General features: G+C 43.8%; 3 protein-coding genes and 1 long non-coding RNA gene across 6 annotated transcripts; all 4 read right to left on the bottom strand.

The window, feature by feature from the left end:
* Positions 1-552: 552 nt before the first annotated feature.
* LOC138224796 (histone H3) lies at positions 553-1,093 on the bottom strand. Its single transcript, XM_069182846.1, has one exon. It carries the CDS (start codon positions 1,026-1,028, stop codon positions 618-620), a length of 411 nt encoding a protein of 136 aa, XP_069038947.1. The 5' UTR covers positions 1,029-1,093; the 3' UTR covers positions 553-617.
* Positions 1,094-1,763: 670 nt separating this feature from the next.
* On the bottom strand, positions 1,764-2,215 carry LOC138224797 (histone H2A-like). The gene has a single exon (XM_069182847.1). The coding sequence runs from the start codon at positions 2,205-2,207 to the stop codon at positions 1,821-1,823; it is 387 nt and encodes a 128-aa protein (XP_069038948.1). The 5' UTR covers positions 2,208-2,215; the 3' UTR covers positions 1,764-1,820.
* A 480-nt stretch (positions 2,216-2,695) lies between these two features.
* LOC138224795 (histone H1-like) lies at positions 2,696-3,688 on the bottom strand. The gene has a single exon (XM_069182845.1). It carries the CDS (start codon positions 3,569-3,571, stop codon positions 2,930-2,932), a length of 642 nt encoding a protein of 213 aa, XP_069038946.1. The 5' UTR covers positions 3,572-3,688; the 3' UTR covers positions 2,696-2,929.
* Positions 3,689-14,799: 11,111 nt separating this feature from the next.
* On the bottom strand, positions 14,800-18,137 carry LOC107075752 (uncharacterized). Of its 3 annotated transcripts, XR_011183028.1 has the most exons (7): positions 18,028-18,112; positions 17,505-17,644; positions 16,817-16,965; positions 16,307-16,412; positions 15,295-15,376; positions 15,013-15,121; positions 14,800-14,885 (listed from the first exon to the last, which is right to left on the bottom strand). It is a non-coding gene; the product is annotated as an uncharacterized lncRNA (long non-coding RNA). The 3 variants fall into 3 exon arrangements; XR_011183030.1 differs by lacking the exon at positions 16,307-16,412 and having other exon boundaries at positions 18,028-18,108; XR_011183029.1 differs by lacking the exon at positions 14,800-14,885 and having other exon boundaries at positions 15,083-15,171; positions 18,028-18,137.
* Between the last annotated feature and the right edge of the window lie 1,427 nt (positions 18,138-19,564).

Raw genomic sequence — 19,564 nt, 5'->3', positions numbered from 1 at the left:
GCAGGATAGTTTCTGCAGCACCACGTTTTCAACTTCCAGTGCATTTCTCGCAGAGCACTTGACTCAGGACATATAGGGCAGAAAACAGGAAACCTGAATACCGCAGATAATAGTGTACTACGGTTTATGGATTATGAGCTCTAGTCGGGCTTTAATCTTGGTATGAATAAAACCCATCTCGTTTGATCTGTTTAAACAAAGATGCAGAGTGCTGGAAACCTCGTCACCTAGGGAAATTGGGGTCGTATTTTTTACCGATTCAACTGCAACACCGTATTTCTGTCCTATATATAAACAGAAATATATGTTCTTTTTCACTGTTGTGGTGGCATTTAAACTCTTTCAAATTAAAATATGAATACTGAAAAAAAAAATGTAGAGCAAAAGGGGAGACGTGTGGCGCTGGTTAGCTGCAGCAGTGTAGTCGTGCAGGGGGGCTTTTACACGAGGGGGTAGAAAACCGCTTCTCGGTCGGGATTTCACCCATCAGCTAACCAATCGAGAATTGTGCCTCGTACAGACTATAATGGAATAATGTGACCCTCTCGAGTGTTGTGGTGGCTCTTAAAAGAGCCTTTGTGTTCAAGGGAAAAGATGCTGCAGCAGGCGGTCCGTGTCTAAGCGCGCTCCCCGCGGATGCGGCGGGCCAGCTGGATGTCTTTGGGCATGATGGTCACCCTCTTGGCGTGGATGGCGCACAGGTTGGTGTCCTCGAAGAGCCCCACCAGGTAAGCCTCGCTGGCCTCCTGCAGAGCCATGACGGCGGAGCTCTGGAAGCGCAGGTCGGTCTTGAAGTCCTGGGCGATCTCTCTCACCAGGCGCTGGAAGGGCAGCTTGCGGATCAGCAGCTCGGTGGACTTCTGGTAGCGGCGGATCTCCCGCAGAGCCACGGTGCCGGGCCTGTAGCGGTGGGGCTTCTTCACGCCGCCGGTGGCGGGGGCGCTCTTGCGGGCAGCCTTGGTGGCCAGCTGCTTCCTGGGCGCCTTGCCGCCGGTGGACTTGCGAGCGGTCTGCTTGGTTCTCGCCATCTTCCTCGCTGCTCTTCACAATCAGCACTGTACTGAGAGCAGCAGCCCGCACTCGGGTTTATATGCGCAGGCAGCCCCGTCCTGATTGGCTGAAGGGCCCCGGGAGCCTCTCGCTGATTGGATACTTTGAGAAGGAGCGCGCAGTTCATACACCCTCTCCGATCTGCTTTGTTTGATCAAATCAAAGTATAAAGGCGTTTTTATACCTAGAAATCAATTATACCTAGAAATCAATAACCTGTCAAGGACCTTGATTTCTTTTAACTACAATAATCCAGGACAGGAATATACTTCCATTAAATCATGAAATAGTATAATTTACTATAATTTATCATGTTATAGTGTAAAAGGGCGTCCTGTGACTCAGGGGAGGAGTGTTGTGCTGAGGGACCCTGATTTCTGTTTAACTTGACAGCTCGGGGTTAAAAGCTCGTTATACAGTAATATAATTGATAGAATAATGTGAATGAAGAGAATCTTCTAACCCCCATCACAAGTACAATAAGGAACCCAGTTTGCTCTGCTCGTTTATCATTAAAAGGGGAAATCTACTTGAACGAACTGAACAAAGAAAATGATTGTATGAACTGTCTTGCGAGAGCAGCAGAAATCGCTCGTCCACACAGCGGCTGTGATCCTGAGCCACAGACATCACTGCTAAAACCTCGGGGAAAAACACAGGCTACGACATATTCACAAATAAAAACAGAACTCGCTCTTTTCAAGAGGCTGTGGGTGGCTCTTAAAAGAGCCTTTGTGTTCGGGGTCAGTCGGAGGTCTCTGCCGGGCTGTTTACTTGCTCTTGGCCGGCTTCTCGGTCTTCTTGGGCAGCAGCACCGCCTGGATGTTGGGCAGCACGCCGCCCTGCGCGATGGTCACGCCGCCCAGCAGCTTGTTCAGCTCCTCGTCGTTGCGGACGGCCAGCTGCAGGTGCCGGGGGATGATGCGGGTCTTCTTGTTGTCCCGGGCGGCGTTGCCAGCCAGCTCCAGGATCTCGGCGGTCAGGTACTCCAGCACCGCGGCCAGATACACCGGGGCTCCGGCGCCGACCCGCTCGGCATAGTTTCCCTTGCGCAGCAGCCGGTGGACACGGCCCACAGGGAACTGCAGTCCGGCCCTGGAAGAGCGAGTCTTGGCCTTGGCTCTGGCCTTACCGCCGGTCTTTCCTCTGCCGCTCATGTTGTACGTCTCAGATTCTCAACGAAAACAGTCGACAATGATCACAGCTCTGCGGCCGCCCCGCTTATGAACACTCGCGAATACATTCGATTGGTTCAACCGAATCCATATTTCTAGCCAATCAGAGACCAGCTGCTGCCTTCCCCCGCCCTCAGTCTCAACCAATCAACAGGCAGGACTGAAACCAGGAGTTTCTCTTTGTTTCTTTTGCGATTCTCATTCCTAAGGCGAAGGTTCCGGAACGGTGACTTTACACGAAACCTTAAGTGTATTTAAGCAAAAACATCCCCTAAGAATCTGGATCACTCGCCTGCCAGCACAACGTTAAAGAAGTCCCCATTGTCGCTATTATAGTGACCAATTAGCTTTAGCTGCGAGTCAGGAACCGTGAGTCTCACTTCAGTGTAAACCTACGTGCGATGTAACGATGTTACATTTCATCTCAACTAAAATCATTTAGTTTAGAGAAACAAGGAGTCACAGCGCTGTTCGGTTAAGATGAAAAAGTTTATTTCATAATAAAACACCTCCTCTATGCACCCAGTATTTACAGTATTATTTACATCTGTACAGTATTCTACCCAGTTCGGCTAAATATCGCAGTTCAGTATCGCGGTGGATTTCAGGCGGTGAAAAGGAAAGTCTGCGCTCTCTCTCGGAAGGGCTGGTGGCTCTTAGAAGAGCCTTTGGGTTTGTAGGAAATTAACTCGAGGGTCGATCGCTCACTTCTTCTTGGGAGCCGCTTTCTTAGCTTTGGCCGTCTTGGGTTTGGCCACCTTGGGCTTCGCTGCCTTGGCTTTCTTCGGGCTCTTCGCCTTCTTAGGCGCCGCTGGCTTCTTGGCCTTCTTGGGACTCTTGGTCGCCTTCTTGGCCGCTGCGGGCTTCGCGGCTTTCTTGGGCGACTTCTTGGCGGCCGCTGGCTTCTTGGTCGCCGCCTTCTTGGGCGACTTCTTGGCGGCCGCTGGCTTCTTAGCCGCTGCGGGTTTCTTGGCCGCCGGCTTCTTGGCTTTGGCGGCGGCGGCGGCTCTCTTCACGGGCTTGGGCTTGGTCTCCGCCTGCTTCTTGTTGAGCTTGAAGGAGCCCGAGGCGCCGGTGCCCTTGGTCTGCACCAGGGTGCCCTTGGTCACCAGGCTCTTGATGGCCAGCTTGACGCGGGAGTTGTTCTTCTCCACGTCGTAGCCGCCGGCCGCCAGGGACTTCTTCAGGGCGGCCAGGGACACGCCGCTCCGCTCCTTGGAGGCGGACACGGCCTGCAGGATGAGCTCTCCCACGCTGGGGCCCGCTTTCTTGGGCTTGGCGGCGCTCTTCTTCTTGGGCGCCTTGGCCGGCGCGGCGGCGGGGGCCGGAGCGACTTCTTCTGCCATCGCTGCGTCTCTGTCTGCTGTCGGACTGTCTGCGGCTCCGCGCGCAGGCGGAACTTCAAGGCCGCATGAGAACCGTGGAGACTCAACCGCTGCTGCTGCTGCAGCTCCGCTCCGCACAGCCCGCTCGCACTTGTGTTTTCTCCCCGCACAAAACTGCCCCGTAATCCTCACAGATACACAGAATCGATGATCAAATACACGAAATACGGAGAAAACCCCCTGCTCTTTAATATGCAGTTGAGTTACAGATTTTTCTGTACGATAATTCTGACAGAATTGCCCAGAGTCCAAGAACAGCGCACACGAAAGGCGGTGCTCACCCGGCACTTCATCGTCTATTTCTAAAATAAATGTACTTAAACCGTCAGTAAAGATAAAAACAAGGTGTAAATAATACAGTCGAGACCGACGGTCATGTAACACAATAAGAATGAATTCTGAATTATTTAAAACTGATGATTTATTTCGCTCTATGTTCAGTGTCAATAACACACTCCCGGACCGGCTGCTTCTCACAGAGAACAGACCAGTTTCGTCAAACTGGGCAGCTGTATCCCGACCAAAGTCTGAGCACGCAAATTAAAAACGTTATTATTACAGCCCAAGCACTTCATTCATGTTCGAAAGGCTTATTTCTGGAGAAACTTTTTCAGATTCCGCTGTTTCAATGGGGAATTTTCTACGTCTTCTTCCAAAGTGCCTTTTCACCGTCAAATACAAACACCCCGAAGATCTCTTTGAACCTGTTCATTCATATTCAAGTTCATTTACAGAAAGCAGCAGGCAGCCCGAGCGCTTTAATCGAAGTATGTTCATCTAAAAAGCCAGAAGCCAGGCCAACAGTTTAACGGGACTGTCACTGTGATTGTTTTAAAAATCTTCCGTCTTTCACAGCTACAATCACATCAATCCGGTGCTGAAGGACCTCCTGCAAGAATCTGGGCAGAATTTAGATAAAAGATACTGCAGCTCTGGAATCAGGCAAGAAAAGCGCAACCAGATACATTTCAGGGCTTAAGGGAACGAGCTGAATCTTTTTACTGATGAGCCAAGAAGACTATGAAGGCACTTAATTCAACTTTCATAAACTTCACAGACACCGACAAAGGCAGCTAAACAGAGATCTACAGAATCGACGGTGAAATATGATGTCACATTGACACAAATCGAACCGGGAAAATTGAAATCGGGTACCTTCTTTACACAAAGGGTGGCAGGGGTATGGAACACGCTACCCACCAATGGGATCTTTCAGTTTATTTAATATGAACAGCTTCAAGCACCAGGCAGCCCGAAAGTGATCCTCTCAGCTCTTATCTTTTATTTTTTTAGGAAATGCAAAAGCGCTTCCAAAAACAAAAGTGCGCAACAACACCTCCAGCAACGCCATCCTTCTCCAAAAGAAACCGAGCTTTTATAACAAGTAAAACATCGCTATTAACGTTGACGTTAGTCTAAGACACAGTGTCCGGAACTTTGTATTTCTCCTTCCTATTCTTCACCGTGGAATCGCTCTGTAGCTGTTGCTGATTTCCAGTAAATGAGCGCTGGACAGCGGTGGGTAACGCGGGTCTCTGGAGCCGATCGAGGCGCTCAGACGCCATTGCAGCTCCTGCACGGCGAGTCACGAGGGTTCCGGCAACACGGCACACCCGCATCACGTGACGAGGCCGCCGCTGGCCGGCAGGCTTTGTCAGATTGCATGGTGGGATACAGTTTGTGATTGACAGTGAGCATACCCAATAGCTAACGAGTCCTTCCCCGGATTGACCAATGACAGCTGTGATTGCTGTAGAGGGGCGGGGATTACGAAACGTCCTGTTTTTGTTTTTATTTTCAACAGTGACGAAGGATTTACGTCGGACACGTGGCTTTTAACTTGATGTTTTGTAACAGTTTGTTACAAGTTGTTTATCAATTTGTAAACCTGGAGACTGCGAAGACGTCCCTTCCCCGTGGTGCGTAGCAGGTTAGTTACGTCGCAACAACAAATGTCGAAAGTTTAAAGCGAAGTAGTGACGCAGAGGGAAGTTTGCCTGTAGTTTCCCCAGTGACGACAGTCCTCTCGATGCCCGGTTTGGTGCGGAATGATGTTCTCAGTTTAGTGGGAGAGGAGCTGGTCTGTGTTACAGGATTTTTATTACTTTAAAGTGAATGTGTAAAATAAAACATGTTGTGCTCTTTCATACCGGTGGGTCGTTTACAGTAAACCTCCGGCTAGTGCGGAGCTGCGTATTAAGATGAATATTAATACTACAGTATTTCTGTTATTCGGAACAGTAAGCGAATATGTGAGACAGGATTATTATATATTTATTATGTTGTCGTATATGTAACCGAATGCACGTGGTAATTTAATGTTAGTCATAAATGAATGTGTGTAAAAATACTCCCGATGAGACACGAGATTAGCTCTGCGATATTGTCAGAGAGCCCAACGAGAGCAGCGCCTGCGGGTTTGAATTGGATCTACAAATTCAGCATCACGGTGGTTTTGATTATTATTGATAAATGATGCAGAGACATACCGAGACTCTTTAGATGCGTAAGTCGACACGTTCGCATTTTGTTTATGACAGGCTACATTTATGTGTACCAGTTCAAATAAAAAGTAAAGGGAAACTTCATGCACTGTCGTGTGCCCGGTTATTACAGTAATCCGAGAGTGTTTTATCATTTCTCTTTGTGGATCCTGACTGTTCAGTGTAGTTGGGTCAACAATAACCCGGATTTATGGAAGATAAGACTCCTGAAACCTTTGTGCTGACCTGTGTTTTTTAAAACTGACTCTTTCTTCATCATGGTGATCATGAATGTACTGGTGGCTGCTCAGTACGTCACTGCATCCCCACACACATCAGACAGAGCTGTGAGCCCTAAAACAGCAGGACCCCACAGTGAGAGGCCCTTCAGATTCTAAACCAGAGCTTCGTTGTCTCTGGTGTGGTGTGAGCAGTCCGGTCCGGTCCGAGCCAGCAGCATCACTGGGTCACACACAGTCCTCCCCAGCCTGGCTACAGACTGGGAGGAACCACCTGCTCATCTCCAGGACCTTCAGCTTGTTATTACTGGACCGGCACCACAGGGGAGAGAAGGAGGTAGAGTTCCCAAGAGCTTGTGTTCTGAGACGACCCCAATGACAGCGTTTTCTTTAATATACCCTTGCAGTTAACTGCATGAACAACCACAGTTTACCCACTGTGGCCCTGTTCCCCTCTGAGAGGCACCAGGATCACAATAAATAACAGAGCAGACTCAAGTCACACTCAGCTGTAGCTGACCACACTGCAGAGATATGTCCTGTTGTCTTATATGTCTCTGTCTGAAGTGTAACCGGACTCCTAGGAGAAAACCACTCTGAGACCGTGCCCTTCCCACCTCTAACTTCATCAGGTAGTCAGTTCCAGCAGAGCTGGTTATTCAGAAATGAGCTACAGGTTGAGGAGATGCTCTGTGTGCTGTTGGAAACTGTGCCCTTGTATCCGTGAAGCCCTCGTCCTGGAGATGTAGGGCTCTGCTGTTCCTCCAGGACCAGGGCTGGGGACCACTGTGAGATCACACAGAGCAGCACAGACCTGCATGTGTTTTCTGTTGAAATGTCAATAATTGTTTACATTTTGTGATCAGTGTAACAGATACATGAGAAACCATTTCAGTTTGTTAATTGCACCACAACTACGCGTCTCATAGGAGAGATTTCAACACATTAACTGTGTTGCATTGGAGCGAGTGAAGGATTTTTTTTGTTCAAATAAATATGTTTGGTAATACTGAAGGTGCAGGTTGTGAGGGGCTGTCTGGTACAGTAACACTACAGTGTAGCTGGTGTTAGTTCTGTCCAGATCTCCTCCGGTACAGACGGCTCCTTCACTCCAGTGGAGATCAGACAGTTTCCTGTTGTTTTCTTTCTTCAGCCTGAAGATGCGCTGCTGACCTGCAGTTCAATATGTGGATAAATGCTGGGAACAGAATTTCACATACAGTACCTGCTGTTGTACCAATGTATTGAATAATTGTGTTTACACTGGTAAATTAAAAAACAACCAAGCTCATCCACTCTCTTTTGAGTAAGTGTGGTGTTTAGTTTAGTTTCCACACTGGAGTTTTGATACTGTGTCATTTTATAACAGGAGCTGATGTCCATCTTGAAACCTGTGTGTGTGCTGTTCAGCTGTGGCTGTGTGGAGCTGTGTTCAGCACTTCTTACTCAGTACATTTTTCTGTTTTGTGTTTCTGTTCCTCCAGTACCTCCACTCTAGAAATATGCTCTGTGTCGGTGAGAGCTGTTCCTCGCCTTGATGAGGATTCAGTCACACAGCGGTGAGTATGATCACAGGATGATCAAGTATCTGTCCCTGGATAAACAAGTTTTAATTGTTTCTGACCTTTTTTACATCACTACAGTGTAGAGCCATTTATAAAGACATGTTTTTATTCTTTGTGTGCAGTAAGGTACTGACATTTGTACTGTTCTGATTAGGTCTCAGCAGCCTGAAAAGGCTTATTGCAGACACTTATTGCAGACAAAAACCGCATCCTCTGGCTGCAAAACGTGTAAAAGCAAAGAGGGCGATAACTTCAGGGTCAACAGTTTGGCTTGAATTCTCGATACCCTCATGAGATACTGCAGAGACGCAAAACGCAGTATCCTATTCACAAAGCCTTTGAGGAATAGTGTGCATCCCAGATCTGTGGCTGATAAATTGTAAGTGGATAATTATTTCCAGATTCGAATATCACTTCTTGGTTCTGTAATGAATTGGTGTCAACACCAGTGTTGCTTATTTCTAAACTGTGGTTATTTGTAAACTGTGACTTCTTTAATGCTATTGTACCTGTGATGCATACATAATATGTACTTCTGTATTTGAATTATGAATTACCTTAAGAATAGATTGCTTTTATTTCGTTATGTATTGTTTATTACCAGCAGTTTTCTAATACATTCCTTATCAACAAATCTCCATATGCCCCAAAACTGTTATTTTGTCTTTATTTTATTATAGTGGGGTTTTGTTTTATATTAGCATTTTATTTATATGTTTCTAATTATGTTATCTGTATGGGTTTGGTTGTCTGTTTATATATTTCTTTTTCCCAAACCATGTTTGGCACTCTATATTAAATGTAAGAAATCATTTTATTCTATGCAGTATGTATTGTGTTGACTTGTATTTCATCTTGTATGATCATATTTTGGATAATACTAAAGGATTGAAAATGATGCATTCCAACATTCGAAACCTACTTCAAAAAATTATTAGTGAACTTGAAATCCATAATTAAAAATTATTCAGAGCAGAGAGATGTACTGTAATTGTGGAGGTGGGTCACAGTTTACATCTCAAATAACTTGCAGATTATGCCAAAGACAGCTGCACTGTATTTGGAAGGTTTATTAATTAAAATAACCCATCATGAAAACAAATAATACATGATTGGTAATTCTTATAGACCACCAAGTGCCCCTGCAGAATCTATTAACTGCATTACCTCTCCTATAGTTTCAATAGAACCATCAGCCGAAGGGATTTTGGGGGGTATTTTAATAGAGATTGACAAAATAAATCATCCACTAAAGATAGAAATTTACTGGAGAGCTTTCATTTTACTCATCTAAAACACTGACTAGAATTAATTCACAAACTCAAAGCCGTACTTTACTAGACTGGATATTAGTGACACAAGGAGTTAGGGTTGTAAAGTCTGGAACCCTTACAGATTCTTTCAGTGATCATTTTACAATGTAGTATGTCTTCAAAATTAAGATCTCTAAAGCACATCCAAAAATAATAATAATATTATTATTATTACAAAAATATAAATGTTGAGGCTTTCATTCAAGATCTACTTTTTGTTTTACCTGGGAGAGATTTCAATTAGAACCAACAGTCCAAGAGGCATGGGGCTGTCTCAGCAGGGGGTTGAAGATGGTTTGTTACAGACACACACCTTGGAAAACAAAGTCAAAAGTAATTCAGGTGGGGAGCCACGTCAGAATGCGTAGGCTGCAAAGGAACAAGTATTTGGTTTATTCTCTGCTGACACACCTGAAGAAGGCTCCTCGGCCTGTGTTTTCTTTCTTCTTTTTTCAGCAGGGAATAAAACTATTACTTGTTCCTTTAAAGTCAAAAGTAGACATTTACCGTGGATAAGCTCAGTTTTAATGTTCTTCTTTAGTCAATGGGACGAGGCCTGGGCTACGTTTCACCAAACTAAAGTTTAAGTTTAAGACGGGGAGATTTATAGGCAACCAAGAATCTTTTGTTAAACACACACAAGGAAAGCCAAAGCTTTTTATTTTAAAGATGTCACAAGAATTTTAAAAACTCAGAATGTTTCTGGAAATATGTAAAGAATCTCATTAATTAATCTGGCAATAAGCCTGTTCAGCAGATAAAGGTTAATGATAGTGTTATTACTGAGCTGTGGCATATAGCTAATGTATTTAATCACCTCAGTCAATGTTTTATCTCTACAAGCACAGTTCTTCTTTCTAATTGTAAGTACACATCCACTGAATATAATTATTACCAGAAAACCTCTACTGTAAGACAGATACTGTATTTCCAATTAAAAAAATAAACCAGTACAGGTTAACTTAAGGACTTCAAAAATAACAAAGGACTAGGTTTAGATAGATTACAGCCAAAGTTTAATGAACTGGCTGCTAATATACAGACATATCCTTTAACAGATTTGTTTAATTTATCATTAGTGTAGAAACCAAGAGATTCCAGCCTGAAGTGTCCATTTGTCAAGCCAAGCTTTATTGTATACTTACAAGCAACCACAATAAGGACCGTAATAGTTATAGTATCTATCGTAGTTCGAAGGGGATATGGCTTATATATACTTTTCTGTCCACCCTCCCCCTCCTGTGGGGTAGCTTTCTCAAGAAACTCCAGGACTCAGAAAGCACTTCAAACATTCCTTTCTTATCAGGAGTTTAGTACTGGGAGAGGGAGGCATCTGTGCTAAAGCAAGTGTGAAGGTTAGCGTGTGGATTCCGCAGGAGTTCACAGCTCCTACCACTATATGGGTACAGAGTAACATACAGATCCTGCTAGCAGGCTCCATCATAAGCAACCGGTGAGATTCCATCTCATTGGAAATGTGCTGGAGAGACCCCACTTTATAAAGGTGGTAACTCGTCTGAAATAAATAATTCTGTATTTAAATCAGTAATATGTATAATTATTCATTTTTCAAACATTTTCATATCTTCAGAAATATCTTAATGAGTTTAATTTATTGTCACCATCTCAGTCAGGTTTTTGACCAAACTATTCTACCACTGTGGCACAAATGAAACTAACCAATGATATGTACTTCTCTCCTGATGAAGATAAATGAATAGGAGCTATTTTTATTGACTTTTAAAAAGCTTTTGTTTTAGCTGATCATATTTTTTCCCCAGAGAGGTCTGGCTTGATTTAATGCACGTCTCTGTAACAGATGACAGTATGTAATTATCAATGGGTATGAATCTCAATTTCTTGAATTACAAAAATGGGGTCCCAAATGATCCTTTACCTTTTCTTTATTTAAAACTGATTAGCCGTTACTATGTAAACGTCTGCGTATTCATTTATACGCAGCTGATACTGTGCTTCACACCTCTAGCTCAAATTGGTCACATCTTCAAGCTTCATTACAAACTCATGTTGATTTAGTGCAAAAGCAGTTGTCTACAAAGCATTTGATCTTAAACCAGGAAACATCTTCTATCGCGTTGTTGCACCCAAGACAAAGGTTGAGAACTGTACAGGAAGCTTTTTATTACTTACACAACGGATAAAGGTTGTATCAACTTGCAGAGTTGATTGTATAAAATATTTGGGTTTAAGATAAATAAACACATTGTCCTAACACACTGTTATAAGCCTGGGATGTTCTATAAGTCTAAAGAGTGTTTTACAATGAACATTAGAAAGACACTTGAATACCAGTTATTGTTGCTTCTCTTGGACTGTGGGGATATCTTAGCATATTTTGCACACAACTAACTATTTCATTTTGTATTACTGTCCTTATTTTAATTTTTAGTCTATTCTGATGTGTGTTTTAACTTGTCTTGGGCTGTTGTAACACCTGAATTTCCCTTCGGGATAAATAAAGTCTTATCTATCTGTATAATTTATGGGAATAATGTTTGGGAGTGTATCCAAGGCTCGGTTTTCCACCTGGATGTGACTTAAACCTCCTGTATTGATGGGCTCCTGGATGTCTTTATAGAACCCACCAGCGCCTATGAAAAACAGCACTGGTTACCGCTTTTGAACAGGCAACTGCACTGCTATCAGTTTCTTTTTAAATGTATTCTGCAAGCAGCTCCATGTGTTTTAAAAGATCTTCTGTGTGTAAGTTATACAGAGTGCTCTTTCAGACAGCCTGAGCAAAGATATTTTAAGGTTCCACAAGTGTATTATGAGGCTGGAAGGAAAGGTTTTTGCTACAAAGCACCGAAGGATTGGAATAACTTAACCCCTGAACACAAAGTTCTAGTAATTGAAATTATTATACTTATTAATTTTCAGATTACCTTTCATGGCAGTTATATAGTTTGTGTTTTATTTACTTTTCTCTTCTTTTGTTCTTTGTGTTGTGATATCTGTGCTGTGATAGCTGTAGTTTGGGTATGTTATCTAACAGGCCCTCCCAGTGAAAACGAGGTGGTGCTTCTCAAGAGCTTGGGTCCTGTCAATAAACTTTAATAATAGTTGGATGTAAAAGCATAAGAGTTCTGATAACTGATCTCATAAATCACCAGGTACATCTACTATTTAAAGCTGTAAAACAGCAGTGAAAAGCCAGATTTTCAGGAGAAAAATGCTCCTTTCTTACATGTCTACATGAGGTCAGGATAAACCTGACTTGCTCAGTAGAGGAGGGTGGAGGGGAGCCTGTCAAATCTAGTGAGCTCCAAGTGAAAGATGAAGCATCATGAGCATGTCGTGTAATAACCCAGACTACCCAACAGAGTACATCTCAGGGGGGAAGAAGAATGATTTATGGATTTGGGTAGAATAAGTTTGTATATGGAAGTCAGGAGGTCTTACCCTCTGGTCCTGAGAAGCCCCAGTCCAACATGTTTTCAGCATGTTTCAAAGGTAACCCTCAATTACCACCTTCCAAAAGTCTGGGACAATTTAACTGATCACATATATATATATATGTGTTTAGTTAAATCAGGTACTTTAGAGACGATCGGGAACAAATCCAAATATTAATTCTTGAGGACTCAAGGATGTCTCCTTGCTGTGCTGATCAACTGCTTAAACAAGTGTTCCTCATCTGTAAGGAACTGCCGATTTTAAAGGTGACTTACAAGAGCAACAGGTCTGGGGCTGGAGACCCCCGTACCCAGTGTGTAGATCCACACCAATTTGTCAAGAAAGACACTGTCACTGTATTGGGGCTGCAGTATGTCTAGAGCAGATGGTGCCACTCATTTGTTGAACATGACCTCTTACAGCTGTAAACATCACTGTCTTTCCCCTGTGCTCCCTTCTGCAGGAGTCAGGAATGTCCGTGCTGGGATGAGCAAGGAAAGGAAGAGGCAGACTGTGTGCCTGCTCACGGAGAAGAGGAGCAGACTCTGGCTGGACAGGGAGGGAGGTAAGAGCACCTGTGTCTGGGAGCTCAGGGTGACAGCAGTGCAGGAGGGAAGGTGAACATCCTGACAGGAGGACAGGAGCTGACAGAGAGGGGCAAGAGGGGCTGAGAGCTGGACAAGATCACATCCAGAGAGAACAACTGTTTATTAAAAGTTAAAAAAAATTCACAGTAATTATGAAAAGACACGTTTCTCAGCCATTTGCATTTCTGTATTTATAAACTACAGTATCAAGCAGTCGACAGTCACCTAACATTGAATGGAAATTCTAGCGAAATCTGAAATAACTACCACCATAGATGCTACACTGCAAGAGATACTGAAATATGAATGTTAAATACAAACAAAAGTTACAGAGAGGATAGAAGCTGTGTAAAACCGATAGCAGTACTGTGATAATAAAAAAAGTGTTTTTTAAGTTAGGAAATTGTTCAAGGGAATTAGATGCATTTAGTTACGGTCTGATGTTATTGAATAACCTCAGTTAATGATCACATTTATACAGCATTTCACACGTAGAGACCTAGGCAATTATAGGAGCATTTACTTTATTAGTACATGAAAGCATTCAATTGTTGAAAAATGAAAAGATTGTTTGGAGGTACAGATCATCTCATTGTTTAAACAGCTGATTGTCTTGAATCTTATGATACTGTATTGATTTCTGACTGAGATGTTGTTTTGTATCATAGTATTGTACTGTTGCTATATTTTATTATTGTCATATGGTATGAGCTCTTGAGGTGCAAGACAAATTCCCTCAGGGGGAATAAAGGTTAATTCAGTTCAACAGAACAGTAATAGGGAGGCCAGTAGTTACTCTAAACCAACAACCGGTTTTCCAATAAGAAATCACGCCTGTAGCTTGAAAACAGTTCACAGAAAGCTACCACTGTAGCAATAAACAGTTTAAAACTTCAAAACAAAATCATGAGAAATGAAAATTCAGTTTACAATTACAATTAACTTCCTTGAACATAAGATTCAGATGGCTTTACAGAATGAAGTTAAAAAAGAGAAAGATGAAAATACACAGAAGGCATACAAGGTTACATCGAGATGGATAATAATTATGTAAACACTGCCAGAGAAGGACAGTGACTCCTGTGACAACAGGAAAACAGCAGTACATAAGGACAGAACCCCCTTATTTTACACAGAGCATTTTGGCAAACAATGTCAAAACTATAGGGATACAGGACAACACTGAAGCCAGGTGACCTCTAATACATTTTATCAGTCAGTTCATGAATTGTTTTGGGTTCTAACGATGGTGGAGGGGTAATGGAAATTAACTGTGAGTGAAACAGAAAATAGAACTATAACATCATGTGTGAACTGACAGATGGGGATCCAGGCAGTATGTCTTCAGCCAGATAAAAACTGAAAGCCACTTGATCCAGGTGGAGGTTGGATATTGAGGAGGTTGGAAACACAAGGAGTTGAATATCTGGGGAGAACAGGGACTTGCCTGGAGTCCAGGGAAATGAGACCCAGGCTGAGGCTGGATCATCTCAAATCGACAGCCTCATCAAACCAGGAGGTGATGAAACGTCAGTGGCATCGCAGACTAACAGGAACAGACCCTGGGCCACAGGCAGGGCGGTGAGGTGACCAGTCCAGACAGTCAGAGAGACGCACAGGGGGAGTCAGACTGAGGAAGGGAGTGGGATTGATGGTAGGAGGGTGAGGAAGCTTCCGGGATGGACAGGAAAGATGACTTATTAGATTTCCAGGACATCACCACCAGTGAGTTCAGCGCTGCAGCCACAGTGAAGGGGGTAAGTCTGATGTCAGGGCGTGTAGATCTAGATCAACTTACCCCATAAACCTCAGAGTCAGATTCTCTTTCCACTGGGAATCATCACGGTCCTCACAGAGTGTGGGGAACAGCAGGAGGCAGCAAGGAAGGAGGTGAATGTGGAACCAGGCTGAGGGTGAAATCAAAGCCCTTGTTTTAAGCTGGGATGACTGCATCTGTCTGTTATTCAAAATATAAATTATAAAGATTAAGAAGTAATTGTTCTCATTCTGTAAGTCATGGAGTCAGTCCTTCACATAAGAGTTCAAGGTTGGAGATTGGACATCAGTATCTATCACTTACCCTTATCCATCCGAACATCCAAACTCGGAGGACATTCGTAAGAAATGCGGATTTCTGCAATGGTCACAGTTGACTGGGTCACCTGGAAAATGAATAACATTGAGAGGAAGAGGGGAAGGAAAGCATAGAGTTTGAGACCAAGTAGATCATTTCAGATGAAGAGTCATACAGATTGAAATATGCAGTCAGTGTCACTGGGAGGCTGTGCTGAACTCTGATTCATTGATGGACAGATATCATCCTCACTAAAGAGACTGCAGAAAATTGTCCTGCTCTCTGCCTGTCCAGACCCCTTCAGCACAATCTCCCACTGACACTCATTCACACTGTGGAAGTGTTTCAAGCCTGTGTGACTCCACACCTGGAACTGTTGTCTTTAGTGTCTTAATCTAGTTCTCTTTATGATCATTCACAGTGATCTGTTCATAACAGGAATACCAAGTCCCAAACTCTTCCTCTGAGCTGGGATGTTGATCACAAGTATCAGAATGAGGAGTGGGGTTAGTAGTGGGGTTAGGGAGTGGACATGCCATCAGCATCTGAACTCCAAGGTAATGCTTAAGACTCAGTATTCCTTTGATGAATAGAGATCACTGTGAATTATCAACCTTTATTTGAAATGACCTGGAACATTAGTGGCAGAGAAAGAAGTAAAGGAAAGTATGAAGAGATCTAGACTGTGACACTACAGAGAACAGCTCCAGGTGCAGAGTCACACAGGCTGAAACACTTCCACAGTGTGAACGAGTGTCAGTGGGAGGCTGTGCTGAAGGTGGCTGGACAGGCAGAGAGCAAGACACACTTCTCTAGTGTCTCATCTACAGTGGAAATGACACCTGTCCATTACCGAATCAGAGCTCTAGCTGCTGCAAAATAGTAAATTAACAGTGATTGAGCACCCTGAGTGACAGAAAAAGTTGAAATTGAATTACACACAAGTAAGATGTGGGGTTGCAGAGGTTTCATGGCAAAAGGCTACTGTAGGAAATAGGAGAAACTGTGCTGAGCTCACCTGGAGATCTGGGGTGCCAGTAACACACTTCACACACAGAGCAGCAGGCAGAGAAGGAGAGAGGCAGGACAGTGCAGAGAGAGGGCAGGGGGAGACGCAGTCAGTTCTGAAGAGACACAGCAGAGCACAAGTCAGCACATCCAGGCAGAGCTCTAGATCAACACCAACAGGAAGGACAGATACAGGAGAGAGGAGCAGACACTCACTGGTGGACATGAAAACTAGACAGAGAGAGATGAGGACAGGCAGAGAGTCACTGTCCACTCCTGAAGCAGAGTGCAGACTGCTTTGCAGTGGGAGAGAAACTAATGTAGCAACAAGAGACTAGCGTTGACAGAGAGATACAGGTAAAGCAGCAACAGAAGATGGAGCTCTAGACAATTACAGACTGGGAGAGAGGAGCTGTACATGTGAAATTTCCAGGACATCAACACCAGGGACTTCAGTGCTGCAGCTGTAGTGAAGGAGTGTCAGTGTGAGGTCAGGGTGTGGGGATCTAAACCAACTCACCCTGTCAATCCCAGAGCCAGATTCTGACTCTTCACAGTGTCAGTCCTCAGTGAGAGAGAGGAGCAGCAGGAGGAAGCTGAAGGTGTTTATTCATCACATGTTGACAGACAGGAACCAGGCTGGACTGAATTCAGTGACTTTGTTGAAAGCTGGAAAGAGAGAAGTAAACCCATTAAAATAGGTCAGGCTGTGCCAGAACACTTCCTCACACTTTAGATCTCTGTACCCTGACATCACACTGACACTCCTTCACTACAGCTGCAGCAGTGTCACAGTCTAGATCTCTTCACACTTTCCTTTACTTCTTCCTCTGTCACTAATGTTCCTGATCTTTTCAAATAAAGGCTGATAATTCACAGTGATCTCTGATCATCACAGGAATCCTGAGTGTCTTCAGCTCCTCCTCTGAGCTGGGATGTTGATCACATGTAGAAGAGTGAGGAGTGGGGTTAGGGAGTGGACATGCCATCAGCATCTGAACTCAGAGGAGGAGCTGAAGACACTCAGGATTCCTGTGATGGTCAGAGATCACCGTGAATTATCAGCCTTTATTTGAAAAGATCAGGAACATTACTGACAGAGGAAGAAGTAAAGGAAAGTGTGACGAGATCTAGACTGTGACACTGCTGCAGCTGTAGTGAAGGGGTGTCAGTGTGATGTCAGGGAACAGAGATCTAAACCAACTCACCCTGTCAATCCCAGAGCCAGATTCTGTCTCTTCATAGTCTCAGTCCTCAGTAGAGGGAGGAGCAGCAGGAGGCAGCAGGGAGGGAGCTGAAGGTGAAAGTGGAACCAGGCTGGAGGTGAAGTCAAAGACTTTGTTGAAAGCTGGAATGACAGACAAGTACAGTCATTAAAACTCAAAGTCGAGCTGTGTCAGAGGACATTTCACACTACAGTGAGTAAGAACGGTAGTACAGGACTGAACAGTGAAGTAGTGGAGTGAGCTCCACTGTTTCAGAAGCCCGAGCTCACACGCTGTTGCTCTTAGCCGCCACCAGAGGGCAGCCTGCAGCTACAGACGGCAGAGCCAGGTACACGGTCTGTATCCGCGGCTCTGCAGACAGCTGCTCCCACAGCCCGACAGCCCGCTCCTCTTGGTCAAGCCAGGGTACCAGTGAGCTGCCCAAGAGAGCTGACCCGGGCTGTGAAAGCAGCGCCCCGTCTGTCTGACACCATTCCCCGGTTCTTCCCCGACATGTTGTCGATACCAGAGCAGCAGGCAGTAAAACTCTCCCTCACTGTCACTGGGGCCGCGAGTCCTGGCCGAGCTCCGGAGTGAGAGAGCTGGAGAGAAACGAGATGCAGAGAAAATACTGAAACTTACCACTCGACTCGTACATGGTCCCGCCAGACTGACTGAAAAAGTGATTTAGACCACAAAACTGAAAAAAAGTGGTTTGTTAGTCTGACGTTAGACGCATATTTTAAGAGCAGTAGTGAAGAGCACATAGTAGGGGCGGGATTTTGCAGACAACAGAAGCACAGCCCAGAGAAAATAAGAATAAGAAACAGAGTAGAAAACTATTGTAGAACAATGACCTAATACAGGTTTAAATGCACAGAGCAGTAAAGGTTGAAAAGCGTTTGGACGAGTTACTTACCGCTGTCTGTCTTGCCCGGCTCTCGCGCGTAAGGAGGATAATCAGGCGGGTCAGAATTTATAGGACCTGGAGCCCAAAGTGACCAATAAACAGGCGAGACGACATAATTCGCGGCTCTGCCCTCCAAAATCCTTTATTAATATTCAATATATAGGCAGCGGCTTTACAATTAAACTAATTTGTAGTTCGTCCTCCCAACGCATGAGGGCGGTGCAGCCCCACCCACTGCTGCCAACAGGCGTGGTTTGGGTGGAGACGTAGTGGGTTCTGATTGGCTGAGATGATCATATTTAAATAAGCCCCGCCCCCAGCATGGCTTCTTCCGGAAGTTCTGCCGAAATGGGGAGGTGGGGTTTGTGAATGGCGTTTTCTTGATTTTATTACGTTTTTAGGCCTATTTTTTAATGATTTCGTTATGACACATCACGGAATCGTTAAGTCGGATTTAAAATTGGACGTTTCTGACTTTCAGCTAGTGAGTATCAAACGATTTTGTGTTGTTTGTGTTTGATTAGCAAGATGGCGGCGGTAGCTCCTCATTTGCATTTATTAAAATCAGTTGCTGTATGTTAATGAGCTGATTTGCATTTGTCTTGTTAATGTGAACTAAAAATTAGTTTTTGGCTAGAATTGTTTTTGTCTTTTCTAAGGTTTTTATTGTTTGTACTGAATTAAAATCCTCACGTTGCTTTAGTGTGGAAAAAGTGGTTTTCTGTTGTTTTTGTAAGATGTAAAAGTAAACTCCTCATTTGCATTAATTTACATTTATTAAAATCGCGATCTCATCACTTGTATTTGAATGAGCTATTTGTATATGTGTTAATGTGAAATAAAAACAATTCTAGTGAAAATAACGTTGTTTTTTAATGTTTACTGTGTGAACTTTTTCTACTGCTTGTTTTGTTAGTAAGATGTCGACGTTAACACTCTCATATGTATTTAAATTTGTATTAAAATCGGTTGACCGAGTCACTTGTAGTAACTTATGTTTTAATGATTTCTGTTTTTGTTGTTTGTTTTGGTTTTATGTTTTTGAACTGGAGAGCGTTTTCACTCGAATACTTTTTGGTTTCTGAAATGTATGTTTACACTTGTACTGAACACAAATAAATTTTAAATTTATTTTACTTCTGGCTCATTTGTC

Source organism: Lepisosteus oculatus, chromosome 23, assembly GCF_040954835.1.
Source record: "Lepisosteus oculatus isolate fLepOcu1 chromosome 23, fLepOcu1.hap2, whole genome shotgun sequence".
NCBI lineage: Eukaryota > Metazoa > Chordata > Actinopteri > Semionotiformes > Lepisosteidae > Lepisosteus > Lepisosteus oculatus.
Note: the sequence above shows the minus strand (reverse complement) of the source record. Positions and strands in the feature narration are given on the sequence as shown.

What these genes read in the sequence shown, in the direction of transcription:
- LOC138224796 (XM_069182846.1), bottom strand. Translation starts at nt 1,028, where the DNA reads ATGGCGAGAACCAAGCAGACCGCTCGCAAGTCCACCGGCGGCAAGGCG.
- LOC138224797 (XM_069182847.1), bottom strand. Translation starts at nt 2,207, where the DNA reads ATGAGCGGCAGAGGAAAGACCGGCGGTAAGGCCAGAGCCAAGGCCAAG.
- LOC138224795 (XM_069182845.1), bottom strand. Translation starts at nt 3,571, where the DNA reads ATGGCAGAAGAAGTCGCTCCGGCCCCCGCCGCCGCGCCGGCCAAGGCG.